Source organism: Eptesicus fuscus, chromosome 17 (assembly GCF_027574615.1).
Source record: "Eptesicus fuscus isolate TK198812 chromosome 17, DD_ASM_mEF_20220401, whole genome shotgun sequence".
NCBI lineage: Eukaryota > Metazoa > Chordata > Mammalia > Chiroptera > Vespertilionidae > Eptesicus > Eptesicus fuscus.
Window position 1 is genome coordinate 38,532,104 of NC_072489.1, and position 15,678 is coordinate 38,547,781.

The 15,678-nt window shown below is 43.3% G+C and overlaps 1 protein-coding gene across 1 annotated transcript in view; it reads left to right on the plus strand.

Annotated features, from left to right (window-relative positions):
• The window catches only part of PLCE1 (phospholipase C epsilon 1), a 257,012-nt gene that overhangs the window by 173,763 nt on the left and 67,571 nt on the right, over positions 1-15,678 (plus strand). The window contains exons 4-6 of the mRNA XM_008144085.3: positions 4,790-4,935; positions 8,087-8,345; positions 10,076-10,281. Of these exons, the coding sequence (XP_008142307.2) occupies positions 4,790-4,935; positions 8,087-8,345; positions 10,076-10,281 (611 nt within the window). The remainder of the gene's footprint in view (positions 1-4,789; positions 4,936-8,086; positions 8,346-10,075; positions 10,282-15,678) is intronic.

Genomic DNA, 15,678 nt, shown 5'->3' on the forward strand with positions numbered 1-15,678 from the left:
GGCCCACAGTGTGCTTGGGCCCTTTGCACAGGGCATTCAGGAGTCCTGAGTCTGCAAAGGTAAATGATCTGGAAGTGGGTACACAGCCGGTAGCAGACATGTCCCCTCCACCCCACTGGCTTCTCACTCTATGGAGAGGGGCACAGCTACCTCAGCCAGCGTAGAGCTCAGGGCAGGGATCCTAACTGCAGGGTCTAGGACATTCCTGCCTGAAGGATAAGTAGGTGTTAGTTAGATTGGCAGGGGGATGGTGTAGGAGGGTAGGCCTTCTTCCAGAAGGAAGGACCAGTACGAGATCCCTGAGATGGAAAACGTCCTTGGTCACCTTCCTAAAAGCAGGGTGTGGGAGAGAGCCGGGGTGAGGTTGGAGAACGGACCGGGGCCTGGTGGGCCAAGGTAAGGACATGGTAGACCAGGAGAGGTCGTTTTGAATGGAGCAAGAACATTCCTTCCAAGCTAAGCTCGTGTGATGCCAATAAGGTATTTGATGTGAGAAGAGGAGAGAAAGCAAGCTGTTCGGTTTGGCTAGGCCTGAGAGGACTGAGAAAGGCAAGAGTAGGAAGAAAGAAAACATCTGGAGAGGAGCAACTGTGGAGGAGTTGTAGGCATGTACCAAGGGACCAGGGTCATCAAGGGGAACTCAGAGCCTCTGGAAGGAACTCGAACAGAATCGGGCGGAGGCCCAGATTTGCTCTTTGTTCTGTGCTGACCACGGAAATGAGGCAAAATAATTTGCCACATTTAACACCTTTCCACTCAGAGATGCTCCCTATGCTTGAGTTGTAGTACTTTATACGTAGGCAACTTGTGTGTTTTCCTGTGTGATTTATGGCCTGGAAACTACTCTGCATTGGCAACACATCGCGTTTTCCACTTAGTAAACGTGGCCACTGTTGATGCTTTGGGCAACATTTTACAGTCCTCGCCAAATCCTTGTTTCCTTATTGTGTCGTTAATTTTTTATAAACAGTGATGGCATTCCCATCAGTTAATCCCTGTGAAGTTGTGAATGCATTAGGCCGCAATAAGAATTGTCCCTGAAGTCTGTAAGCAGATGTTGGGGTGTGTGTGTGTGTGTGTGTGTGTGTGTGTGTGTGTGTGTGTGTGTGTTTATAACAGTGCTTACATAATCTCAACAGCCAGGCCCTAGGGACTCACACTCGGAGATGGAACAGTTGGTTTAAATTAGGTTTCCATGTGAAATACGGTATCTCTATTTTTTTCCTAGCATTGTGGGAAAGTATATGGAAAATCATTTGACTGATAGGAAATAAATCTGGATGCTTGATCAGGACTGAGGCACAAACCATGTGCTGGTCTCTGCTCCACGAAGCAGGACTCTCCAGAGAAAGATGAGTTAACCCTTTCAGACCACTAAGCTAATGGATCACCGGAATAGTCTGAAAGAAAAACGACTTTCCAAAGACATGATTTGACATCAATTTCAACAACAATAAAAAGGAGCTAAAGCTACAGAAAGATATAGTCAAAGGCCTCAAAAACTAATGCGTTGGATGTCCTTGAGGAGCCATTTTAACTTCTACGATTTCATTTTTATTTGTAAGGAGACAAGTTTGAATTTATAGCTCAAAGAGTCAATGATCTTATGATTCTAAGTGTTGTTGTTGTTGTTGTTTTTCCATAGTCAAAATTTTTATTCTAACTCAGAAAGCTCTCCTTTGTCTTCTCTGCCTTTTCAAATCTCCCTCATTTTCAAAGCTCAGGACAAATTATACTTATTTAAGAATCATTTCACTTGTCTCTCTTCTGTGGTAGCATATTCCTCCATCCTATGTTCTCTTCCATAACCCACAGTTGGGTTGATGCAGCCCAGGGTCCAGGCTCTAGCCCAAGGCCACATAGCTTTAAGCGGATTAGCTTGGGTGTAGTAGGAATAGCAGCAGCAGCCCCGTAGGAAGAGCTTGGGAGAAGAGGCAAACTCGGTGGCAGCAGCAGCATCAGGACAATCCCATGGAGATGAGGAGATGAAGCATTTATCATAAGGAGCAGCATTGCTTCAGTCCTTAGGCTTCCAGCAGAGACTCCTGCCATTAGTGGTGCCCATGGGCCAACTCGGAGAGTTCTTGATCCCACTGATACTGCCGGGGAAGGGAAAGAAATTCAGAGCAGCTAGGAGGACAATGCCCACCTTGTGCGTACCAGTCCATAAACTCTTTAAACTGTCTCCTATTATATTATTCTGTTATCCATAACTCCTTGATTGTTCTGCCTCCAGCTAATGAATGGGGAATAACGGCATACATCATCCTCACCAGCATGCCCAAATTGCCTTTGTGTAACTCTGCTACCCACGCAAGCTCTTTCTTGCTTTATTTTACTACATATTTACTTCTTTTTTTTTTTTTTTCTTTATTGATTAAGGTATGATTCTGAGTGTTTGCTGGGGATTTCCCACAGCAGGATAGGGCTTATCGGACAAAAATTACTCTATAGGAAGAATTGGACAGAAGCACCAAAGATACTCAGTCTCTATCAGCAAAATAATTTTGTGCTCTAGAGAGCCAGGTTTTCACAAAGGTGACTTTTAATTGGGTAACCGGGTGAAGGAACAAGGCTTAGAAATGGTGAGCAAGGGCTTACTTAGCAGCAGGGAAGGGGTTGGCTCTCAGGGAAGGGGTTGGCTCTGCAAATCCTAGAGGAAAATCCTGTGTGCTCCAAGCAGCCCTGAGAGATTGGAATAAATGGTTATCTTTCCCCCAGGAGAATCTGAATTCCTTGCAGGGTGAACAGGACCAGAGATCATCCTAGGGGTCTGATGCCTAAATCTGCTCTCCTGATGTTACATGAGGACCCAGCGAAGTCCAGACAGGTAGAGAGCAGAGAAGCATACTCAGAGCCCTCTGGGCTGGGCTGGGAGGAGGCAGGTTATCACTGCAGTGCTCCTGGCTGGTACCAGAGTATGACCCTGTTTTATCACTGCAACTTCATGTTGCTATGATTTCTCTATATGTTCCTGAGTAGGGAGAAGAAAAAGGTGTTCAGCATCAATCTCTTCTGTTCTGTTTTGTTCTTTAGCCATTTTTTTTGTACTCTTCTCAATATCTTCTTTTATTCCAGTTCTGTCCTCTTACTGAGGGCTTAGAGGGACCTAACCAATGCCACGTGGAAACTGTCACCCTTCATCAGATGAAAGAGCACCAGACTGGGAGTCCTAGTTTTGACATCAACAAGAATTGTGACCTCAGAAAGTCACTTCTCCCATGAGCCATAGATTCCTGACCTGGAAAACGGGGTTGGACTGCCCTCTGTCGTGGCTGCCAGCAATAAATGCCATTCATTCCTATCACTTTATGGCCGTGCATACATTCCTATCATTTTACAGGAGTGCATACAGAACTCTTTCCTGACGTTGTCGTGAGTCACCATCAACTCTGTTCAGGCCTCACTCTCGCTCAGGCCAGGGAAGCGAGTGGCCCCCCAAGTTTCAACATTGTTATTGAACCAAGTGCAACTAATGGTCCATGTGGAGTTAAGATCCGAGCTTCTGTTTGTTAAAAACTGAGCTTATCAGTCCAGACATTAGCCAGGATGAAGAGAGCAACTTAAGTGAATGCCAGTATCCAAGCACCAAAGTAAAAATAGCAGAAAAATAATCTTAGAGACTAAGCAGAGGCTTTTGCGGCTGCGTATCGTAAAGGGGGTCTTAGTACTCGGTTATTCTTGAATATCATACTCCAATCTGTGTAGAAAAGTCAAATCACATTAAAATAAATGTAAGCCCAGAGCTAGAGAACATTAGCGTTTGTGTATACACATTAGGCATTTAGTAAGTGGGTAATTAGTATCACCTCTGGGGCACACACCTAAGTTCATATTCAGTCTTTGCCACCTCTTGGTTGGGGACCTTGGGCAAGTCTCTTAGGCCTTCTGTCCCTCAGTTTTCTCTTCTCTAAAGTGAGGATAATAGTAGTCCCTGACTCTTAGGATTGTTGGGAGAGATAAATGAGTTATGTAAAGTGCTTAGCACAATTCCTGGTACATTGTAAGTGTTATATAAGTAATTGCTCTTCTCATTTTTGTTTAGTCATTTGGGGAACATAATAGATAATGCATTTGTAAAAGACCACTTAAAAATGTAGTTTTTCACTTGACATTATGTATTTTACTACTGATAAGTATCATTCATTGATGGGCTAAGAGCACTGATTGCATTTAATCTTGCTGTCCATTGGTCAAATATATTTAAATCATTATCCTTTGGCCTTATTTTTGTATAGTTTCATGGAATTATATAGATCAAGAGGGAGTTTATGAATTGCCTTTCAGCCTCCTTATTTTTATTTTTATTTTTTTGTTCATCGTCACCCGAGGATATTTTCTCCATTAATTTTTAGAGAGAGTGGAAAAGGGGGTGGGGGGGGAGAGGAAGAGATAGAGACATCAATGTGAGAGAAATACATCAACCAGTTGCCTCCTGCTCCTGACCAGACTTGGGTTAAAACCTGCAACCCAAGTACATGACCTTGACCGGGAATCCAACTTGGGACCCTTCCATATGCAGGCTGGTGCTCTAACCACTGAGCAGCACCAGCCAGGGCCAGCCTACTGATTTTTAAAATGAAGATAAAGACTACAGAGAGGTTACATGACTTTCCCATTGCAAAGCCGTGATGGAGAGTCAGTGACAGTGTCACCTTAGTCTCTTGGTTGGATCCTTCATTACCTAATATTAAGAGTATTAGGAAAACAGTTCTTTTGTGGAAAAAAAATTTTTTTGTCAAGCTTCCAGGACATAGTTTCAGTCAGTGCCCCTCTCTGCACTTTCCAGGTGAGCTCCTGGGTGACGTGGCTGATCCTCACAGCCGGCACCATGGAGGAGAAGCGGGAAGTCTTCTCATATTTGGTGCATGTGGCCAAATGCTGCTGGAACATGGGCAACTACAACACCGTCATGGAGTTCTTGGCCGGCCTCAGGTATGTGCAGTGGGGAATACGGCTATCCGGGCACAGTTTCCTCTTACTAGCTGAATGGCACTGAATTAACTGCCCTGGTAACCACATTTACCCAAAACAAGCAGTTGGTGGTGGCAATCAATACAAATCATTCCATCAGGTACCCACTGATCTTGAGGGATTTCTTTGTCCTTTTATTTCAGATACAGGAGATAAGTTGCTAGATGTTCTTATGATAAAATGATGGTAGAGGTAGAGCTAGTGTGCATGCCTTCAGGCTTAAAAATATTTAGATTATAAGTAATTGAACTGCATCAAGATAACTAAAGTTTTTTTTTAAGCAATTGGATGGAAAGAGAGAGCAACCTTATTGTTAAATGATTTTGGTTTTCTAATTGTATATTTTGCTTCCTCAAACTAAATTCTCAGCTATTTTAAGGAAACAATTAGAAATACAAGATTTACATATAATAATACTTACTCAATCTTGATGTCAGTTTAAAATAACCCAAATGAACAAGAGAAAAACGAAGGAACTAATAGGATACATCCATACACTGGAATGTTATTTAGCCACCAAAATTAATGTTTATGGCAATTTTTTAATATCATTGGAAAACCAGTAACATATAATACACAAAAATATGTGGAACAAAGCCATATGTAATAACCTCTGCAATTTTTATACATCAAAGTTTATAAAATATTTATACCAGGCAGACACAAATAGAATAAATATTAGAAGGAAAGATACCTAATGTAGATGGTAGATCTTTGGGTGGATTTTCTATATTTTTGGTATTTTCCAGATTTTCTACAATGATCCTCTAGTACCTTTATAATCAAAAAGAGAAATAAAGGTTTTAAAATAGTGTCAATTCTCAATCTAACAAAAAAACACACATTGATCTTTGCTGAGGATTGACTACTCTAGTACAGAAAGGATGATCAAGTAATGAGAACCATGTCTCATTCATTTATTCACTTCATTTATTTATACCTCCTTTTACTGCCCCAAAATAGATTCTCACCAGCCTATAAGAAACCAGTTATAGGACTAGCTGGACTTAATGGGGTGAAATCGGAAAAACTTTTATTCTCCTGACCTCACTGTGTTTCAAACCTGCTAACTGGCCCTGCCTCCCTTGGCTTGGATTACACCGTGGGAGAGCCTCTCACCTTCCCAGCCACTGGTGTGGTTAACGAGCTGTCTCGTTCACCTATGCTCATGAGTGTGAATGAATCCCTGCAAAAGAAAAGCAGGTTTCCTAAGAGTGTACAGTGGTACACCATCTATATACAGTTTACAAAATAGACTGTTCTACAAACTGCTTGATGATATATGCACGTGTTGTGGAAGTATAAAGATCTGTTAGGGAATGAGATCACTGCACTCGCAGCCGTGGTCCCCTTTGGTGGGGAGTGGGGGGGGGAGCATGTCCTCAATGGAGGAATCCACTGGGGCGTCAACCGTATTGTTGTTGTTGTTAATCCTCACCGGAGGATATTCTTTGCATTGATTTTAGAGAGAGTGGAAGGGAGGGGGAAGGTGGAGAGGGGAGAGAGAGAGAGATCAATGTGAGAGACCCACAGCAATTGGTTGCCTCCCACACTTGCTCCAACCAGGGTGGGGAACCCGCAACCCACATATGTGCCCATGACCAGAATGGAACCTGTGACCCTTCGGATTTTGGGCCGACGCTCTAACCACTTAGCAATGTTGTCCAGGACTCAACCGTATTGTTAATGTTTTGTTTTTTAAACCGAAAGGTTGGTACATGGGTGTTTGTCATGTTATATTTCTTTATTCTTTCAAATACCTTATATATTACATAATGAATTTTCAATCCAGTCTGATGTAAATCAAAATTGCAACCTCTCAGTTAATTTAAAGCTTTGCCCTTTTCCCACATTTTGCAGCCCAACCAGTCTCAGAAAGCTGCAATAGGATGAAAAGGAATGGTTTATCTTTCTCTCCCTCCCTCCAACTCAGGGTCCTGCAGGAAAAGTGGATAGGAGAGCAGAGAAGGAAGCAGGGTAGAGGAAGGAGGGATCTTACTGGACCAGAACAGCTATAATCTGGCCTCGGTGTTCCCACAGAGGTGATTTGGGGGTGATTTGGGGGCGTTTTCTAGTTATTCCCCTAACATCCCCCATCTACCATGGCACCATTGCCTGGCAAGAGGCGGTGCACCCTCAGTCCCCAGGGTCCAGCTCCAGAGGCCCTGCCCTCCCAGACGTTCCTCTGGAGTCACCTCATTTGGCAGGCGGACGCTTTAAGATAGTTCAGGGCCAACTGCCTGGCACAGTGTCCACTCCCGACTCACAGGAAACACTCTCAGACTTTGCAAATGCATGACACACCCACTCGAACCTTCTCCCTCACATGTCAGCCTCTCTTGTCAGACTTTCCCAGGCAAGAGTCACACACAGTCTGTGTGACCCACAAACTACCCAGGACACGGGTCCACCTCTCCAAAGAGTCCACTTGAAGCCCCCAAACTTCGAGTGATGTCCCCTTTCCACGTAACACTGATAGTATCCCCTCCCCGGCCAACCAGATGCAGTCGTGGCCGGTGGTGGCTACAAGACCACTGGGGTGCAGAGCAGTTTCAGGGACAACCTGGAGCCTCTCCTTCGCAGCAGTTTCAAAATAGGAAAGTCCCATGTAACATCCTTTTATGCAAATAATACTTCAAGGTAATGCCCCACAGGATGGGCCAGTGGCTTGATGTCAAAGCTGGAGTCAGTAAAAGCAAAGAGGCTGAAGCAGGCCTCGCGTGCACCCAGGGGTCACGATGAAAGGATCAAGGGGAGTGGATGACACGTTTTCTGCCTGCAGCCCTCCATCAGTACCCGTACAAACATGTTCCCCAGAGGTTTCCCTCTGGGCATCGCTGCTAGGAAAGCTCCCGCCTAAGTTCAGTGCCCACCTTCCAAACTAACGCCTTCCACATGGGTTTTCGTTTGTATCGGTCCTATTTCATTTAGTGTTTCATTTTGTAAAAGTAATATTAGACATCGTTTGGGGAAGTAGGTGGAGATATGGATCCTAAATAAATATTAAAACAGAGAGAAAAAGAATGACTCTGTATAGAATTTAGGCTATGCACTGTAAACCGTATTATTTCTCCTTCGGTCTGAAAAAAAGGTGTCATTTACTTGCAAATAGGTCAAGAAAAGTTTTAAAAATGTGGCAGTTCATGGACCAGTCTGACCTGGAGACCATGAGGAGCCTGAAGGACGCCATGGCTCAGCACGAATCCTCCTGCGAGTACAGGAAGGTGGTGACGCGGGCGCTGCACATCCCGGGCTGCAGGGTGGTCCCGTTCTGCGGGGTGTTCCTGAAGGAGCTCTGCGAAGTGCTGGACGGCGCCTCCGGCCTCGTGAAGCTCTGCCCCAGATACAATTCCCAGGAGGAAACTCTAGAGGTGAGTGAGGCCTTTCGCAATCCTCGCGATCCGGAGCCTCACTGCTGTCCCTACTCGCCACTCACTTCAGTGAGGAGGGATACCTTCGTGACCCCAGGGGTCTGTTGTTACTGTTGTGTGGATCACTGTTAGGTCCCTGAGAGTTTGGGAGAACAGAACGCCAACTGGCACTGTTTGGGGCTTAGTGTAGTTAAGTTAGCTTTTTTTTCTTTTTCTTTTTCTTTTTAATTTTGGAGAGGTAGGGAGAGGGAGAGAGAGAAAAGTATCCATGATGAGAGAGAATCGTGGATCGGCTGCCTCCTGCACGCCCCCTACCGGGGATCGAGCCCACAACCCAGGCATGTGCCCCTGACTGGAATCGAACCTGGGACCCTTCAGTCCACAGGCCCAAGCTCTGTCCACTGAGCCAAGCCAGCCAGAGCTGGTTAAGTTAGCTTTAATGGGACAATGTGAAGGTACCAGTGGAAACTGGCATTGCTTTCTGATTTTTTCTTAAGATTGATGGGGTTTTCTTTTGTCTCATTGATTGGGGATTTCTGGATGCAGAGGATAAAGGAAGTCAGGTGAGAGTCTTAACTTTTCCAAATCGGCAGAAGTAAGAATGTGGGCAAGTCAGCAGTGCCTTCCTCCCTTCCTTCGTTGGGGGGGGGGGGGGGCAGGAGGATGGAAAAGCTGGTGCCTCATCTGAAGATGGGCTCCAGGCTGCTGGCCACGGCTGCCTCACTTGTCCCAGGCCCATTGCTTCCTGTTTCTGACTCCCAGAGAGGAGAGGACCATGTGAGCTTTGCCTCGGGGCATTGGGCACTGGAGAGGAGGGACACTGAGAAACTGGAAGAAGGTAAGAAACCTCCCTATTTTAGGTGTAGAAATGAAAGGAGAGACTAAACGGGAGGAGAGCTTCATGGAGAATTTTGAGGAGTCCTATACCTGGAACTAGACTCAGTTGTGGGACACACCTGGAAGTCCCACAGATTCTCTTCTAAAACGTCAGCCTCTTCTATGTCAGACGGGCACAAAGGCGTCTCCTGGTATCAGGGAGACCTAGAGCCCCTGATGGGTACAGGCAACTCAGCCGGCTCCATCTCTCGGCTTATTTAAGGGGAATGAAAGTGTAAGAAGTGAAGGAGAACCCTGAAAGCAAGTCCCTGGCCGCACCCACACCCGCTCCCTCGTGCTTCAGGAGGGAACGCCACATCTCAAGGCCCCGCTGCAGCAGGGGCGTGGGAGAAACTTCCCGGTCAAGACACAGACGATAAGGGTGCAAACACGGCCAGGAAGCCTCTGGGTCACCTTCGGACATATGGGAAGAAAAGCAAAATGCCACCTTTCTCGGTGATTTTATCTGGTTCCGTAGTACAGTACACTTTTCCATGGTTTTTCTCAATTCTCCCTGCAAGGATAAAATAATCCTGCCCTTCCTCAGGAAAGTGGCTGATCTTCTCTCTAGGGAACCTTGGAATAATATTGCTTTTTTGTGTTTTCAATTCCAAGTGCAGTGTTAGTTCCTAGAGGGACTAAAGTTGTCTTAGTGAAAACAAGAGTAAGTTTTGATAGTTCATGTGGTGAAAGGGAAAAAAATGTGTTTCCTGGAGGTTCTTGTTTTTTTCCAGTAAAATAGGCACAAATACCATTATTTATGACTATTATGATTTCCTTTCTCTAGCCACGTAGGTTATTTAGATGTACTGTATGACGTCGCAATAACAATCTCTCGGTATATTTTTCTGTAGTTTGTAGCTGACTACAGTGGACAAGATAATTTTTTACAACGCGTGGGACAAAATGGCTTGAAGAATTCAGAGAAGGAGTCCACCGTCAACAGCATCTTTCAGATCATCAGGAGCTGCAGCCGCAGTCTGGAGGCGGAGGACGAGGACAGCCCCAGTGAGGGGAGCAGCTCTCGGAAAAACTCCCTGAAGGACAAAGCTCGCTGCCAGTGAGTTTACATTTTAACGGGAAAGAAGGGGCTCATTGCTTCTTCTTCCTACTTTGGTTTGGTTTCAGGCAGATGCCTAAAAAAACCTACCACCTTTATCAGTAAGCAAGGCTTCTTTCTCTTCCATCTTTACAATTCTAAATTAGAATTTTTTCTTTTTTTTCAATATGTTTTTTATTGATTTCAGAGAGGAAGGGAGAAGGAGAGAGAGATAGAAACATCAGTGGTGAGAGAATCATTGATCGGCTGCTTCCTGCACACCCCACACTGGGGATCCAGCCTGCAACCCAGGCATGTGCCCTGACTAGGAATCAAACTGTTAACCTCTTAGTTCATAGGTCAACACTAAACCACTGAGCCATGTGGGCTGGGCAAGAATTTTTCCTTTTAAAATTTGGCTGCTTTGTTCTAAAATTACTACTTATAATCTAATTTCTTGCCATCAGTTAGCCCTCTAAAGGAAACTAGAGCTACCCTGCTATTTCTAAAAATTCAACCAATTAAATTTCAGGATTAGAACCACGGTCCCATTTGTTTATTTCATAGCTGCTATACAAATAGTTTTTAATAATCACTGAATGGAACACAGGATGGTGAGTATTAGCATTTTTAAGTGAAATATAGTGATTTAGTAGGGGTAGAGTGAGACCTAGATAGTATTTTTAGCAGCTTCCCCCAACCTTTGAGTGATTCTAGGTCTGGTGGTCAAGGATCTCACTTTCAGAAACACAGCTCTGTGAGGTGACAACCTCAGCTTTGCAACTGTTTAGTTGTTCCAATTGCTGTTTATCAGCAGGCATTGCAATCTAGCCAGATGTGCTTACCCACAACCAAATGGAAGACCAGAAACCAGGGGGGCATGCGTTGCTTCTCTTCGAAGTCATTTAGTCACCGTCAAGCCTGTCTCAAATGGCAGAGCCTGGCCCAGCTGGAGGAATCAATCCTTCAGCACCGCCAGAACTGTTAGGTCTACTGGCGTTGACATCTTTGCTACGAAAGGTTTTATTTGTAGTCAGTACTCATGAATCAGACCTTGCCATTGTCTTAGGGTCCTTATACGTGTGTGTGTCTGTGTGTGTGTTGGTAAGCCATTGCTATTCATTTTGCAGAGTCTTTCCCGGTTGTCTGTGTATGTGTGTGAGCCTACGATGGGAAGGGTGACAGTGTTTTCAGAAAATAATTTATTTGGAGTTGGAGTACTAGATACTTAGACTCAGTGGTGAACACGGAAATGAATGCTTTGTATCTGAACCCCTAATATTAGTAATATTTATAAGGGAAACATCATCTCTGAATAGATAAAATAATGAATTTCATATGGCTCTTTTTTTATAACAACTTTTACTTGTTTTGGGGTGGGGTGATAATTAAAAGTGTCCACCTTTCTAAAATACCTTCAGGAGTGTTACCTTTGTTTGAGCCTCAGAGACCAAGCTGCTGAGCTTTCTCTTCACCTTCACCATCTTTTCCATTTGCTGGGGGTTCCTTCAGGTGATAAATTTCTTACCTAATCCTGTCACCTCTCATGACATTTTTATTTCCAGCCTTCTGCTTATTCTCTTGTTCTCTTTCTAACGGTTTTATCATCTACATCCTAAGAACATTTCCCTTCCGCTTCCCATTTTCCAGATCCTGCTTCTAAGCACTCTTAGGAGGAGGGGAAATAGCTCAAAAATGTAAATATTTCTTTTACAAAACCTGTGAAGCCACGTTGAAATGCTCACATTGTAACCTCTGTGTCTCAGTACCAGGAACAGTTAGTTTCTTTACCCCAAGTGACTGCGCCTCTGAAATGAAGCGCTGGACACACGAGGCGGGGGTGGGGTGTTTGATAAAGTCACTGAAAGCAGACTAGCGGGCCCTGTTTCCAGGACTTGGGAATCGATTCTGGGTCCAGAGCCTCATACTGATGTTGTAAATACAATCCTGACAATAATGATATTAGTAATATTTAACGTGCTATTATTTATTGAGAGTCACTTTTAACAAACATTGTCGTAATATTTTACACATGTCACATTATTTAATCCTCACAGCAGTTGCATTTTCCTCGTGATGTCTCGCCCAGTAGGGCCAGGATTTAACCTCAGGCTAATGGGCTCCGAAGTCCACACACCACCCAGATATGATTTAGAAGCTGCCTGTTATTGAGGAAAGTGCTAGGTTAATTAAAAGCAAGAATTTGCCAGAAGCAAGCTTAAAAGTCTGGATGTTATTAAGAGAGCAGCTATAGTTAGTCCTTTGGAGAAGGTATACATTTTCTCTGATCTTAACAAAATTAATTTAGGCTTATCACCTGATGAATTACGTTCATGTAATCATATTAACTTTGTAGGAAGTCATGAAGGGTTATTAAGAAAATACACTTGTCCCCTAAGAGAATATTTTCATCAGGGAACATTAGAAAAGTGTTTATTAATTTGTGGTTTCTAACTGGAGGATACTACAGAAGCCCTCTGGGGTGGGATACAAACTTCCCTTCTCTTTTTACTCCGTCGTCCTCTCCTTAAGACATATGACTTGTTTGACAAGGTAGTTTCTTTACCAGTAAACCACATCTTTGACATTTGGTTAATGTTATTTGGTTCCTAAATAAATCTTTAAGTTCCACCTTATTCCTTTTTTTAAACCCACAGAAACGTGTCTCCTGAGAGGGTCAGGTATAGAAGTGCATAAAATCCACTAAGAGACAAAGCTACTAGGTTCCTTCTCGAAAGGAACTATTTCTTTACAAACAATTGTCCGTTTTATCTGGGCACTCGTCCCTGGAAGAATGCTTTGTAATGGAATATTAACGCTGAGCATTAGTTCTTTTGTTCTGAAAAAAAAGAAGAAGAAAGAAAGAAAGAAACTGACTCTAAGAAAGAGTGTCTATTCTCTCGCCCAGCTCCCATCATCTCTGAGCAGCAGAAATGGGCTCCAGAAAAGCTTAGAGTTTTCCTTTCCAGACACTATTCTTCATAACTAATGCTTGTAGGGGTTTTTTTGGCTGGAAAATGCTTGATTTAGTTCAGAACTCAAACTAAACAAAATATGGGAAACACCATTTCTCTTGCTAAATGAAAATCAGAAATTTTAAGTCCAGCTTAACATATGTTGTATTTCATGGGTACTAACACTTCCCAATTGAATCCTTTTTGTACTTGAAAAACAAAACAAGACAAAAACAAAAAGTATGACATAAAGACTATGGAAATGGTTCCAAAAAAAGGAAATAAAAAGATTAAAGGGCTTGGCTGTGGTCTAAAGAAAGCCCCTCTAGAGGAACAGCTGGGCTGGGTTAGGCTCAGGAACGGAAGTGGGGAAGGAGAAGTGGGAGGGAAGAAACCTCCGTCTTCCTATACTTAATCATAGTGGTATACTTCACTGAGCCAGATGCTGTGCTGTGTGTTTCACGGGTGTTATTTTATTTGAACTTCATCATTTATCTGTGAAATGGGTATTGTCTTTTTGCCAGTAACAGATAGGTAAAGTGAGGCTCAGAGAAGTTGAGTCCTTTGACTAGGTCACACAGCAAATAGGTGGTGGAGCTGACCATTAGACTTAGGGTGATTCTAGGGGGCATGTTCCTAATCACCGTGCTGTATGTGGGGGGCATGGGCACCAGTATAGTATATGTAAGAGGACACAGCGTTGGTTTTCCGTTGTTACTGAGAGCAATTTCATCAGGATGGAACTAAGTGTCTACAAAGGACTTTTTTTTTCTTTCTTTCTTTGCCTTTTTATGTGGAAATGGAACATTAAGTGCATAAAGTAGAATGTATTTTTGCACATAGCAACCAGATCTTGATTTCTAATAACTTTCTTCAAGAAAAGAAAGCAAAGCTCCTTGAAGGAATGGTTGATTCTAGGACGGGGGCTGGAAATACACAAGATGAGCCAGGGACATGTTGTTGTGCCAGAAAGTAGAGATGTGCTTAAAAAAACAACAAAACAGACTGTCAGCATGACTTACCCCTGTGGACGCTGACCTGGCCGAGGGAGTGTTGGTCATGGGCTGTTTCTTTAAAAAGTACACAAGAGCCGACTACAAACGCTCCCAATGGCCAATTTCAGCAAAATAAAGTAGCATTCGATTATAACCTAAAGTGTTAAGTAAATATGCACGAGTTCATATATATAAATGATAAATAAACAAGTGGGGGAGAAGAGATAATTCCAAATAACTTATTAGGTACTCTGCCCTGTAGGCGGTAGAGCATAACTCCTCACTCCTTACACGTGGGCTGCGCCTAGCGACTTCCTTCCAATGAGGACAGTACAGAGAGGAGGTTTTAAAAGAAAAAACAGCCCATGACCAACACCCCCTCACCCAGGTCAGTGTCAACAGGGGTAAGTCGTGTTGACAGTCTGTTCCCTGGATATGACGTGATGTGAATGCCACTCCCTCCATGGGCTTCCTGCCCAGAGCCTCGAACCCCAGGCTACTTATAAGAAAAATATCAGGCAAATTCTAATTGAGGGACATTCTACAAAATACCTGAGCTGTGTTTCTCAAAATTGTCAAGATCATCAAAAACAAGGAAAGGCTGAGAAACCATCATGTCTAAAGAAACAGGACAACTAACTACAATGTGGTGTCCTGGATGGAGTCCTGGGACAGAAAAAGGACATGGGTAAAAAACGAAGGAAATCTAAATAGAGTATGGACTGTTGTGAATAGTAATGTGTCAGTATTGGTTTATGAATTGTGTCAGATATACCATCCGTAATATAAGATGTTAATAATAGGGGAAAGTGGATGCGGAGGTATACTCTCTTTGCAATTTCTCTACATATCTAAAACTATTCTAAAATTTAACATTTTCTTAAAAACTAACGTACTAGTATTTGAATAATTATCAAGTGAATATGTGCATAACTACCACCCAGAGTGGAAACATGACCAGCTCCCATAAACCCCTTATTTCCCTTCTTAATTATATTAATAATTTCTCCCCCTAGAGAAAAATTCACTGCTGTCCATTTTATGACAGTACATCCTGCTTTTCTTTATAATTTTACCACTATTATGCATTGCTACACTTTTTCCTGATTTAGAAATTTACATGTATATCAATGTAGTATTATTTCTTGTGTGTCTTGCTTACAATTTGCCCATGTTGTTACACGTAGTTAGCTGTTGGGTGTTATTTTCATTGCTGTGCAGAATTACACTGTATGAGTACACCAGGTTTTATTTATCCATTTTATCGTTGCTGGACATTTGGATTGTTTCCGGGGTGAGTAATCTGAAAAGGATATTCTGACCATCAGATTTGTGAGATCTGTAGGTTTCTTTTCTTTTTTTAAGGATATCTGTTTATGTGAGGCGAGGAGGAAGACCTGCTATTTGGAGGCAGGACTGGGATCTTGCTCGGGGACCAGGATCTAGACTGAGTCCCAAGAAGCCCAGTG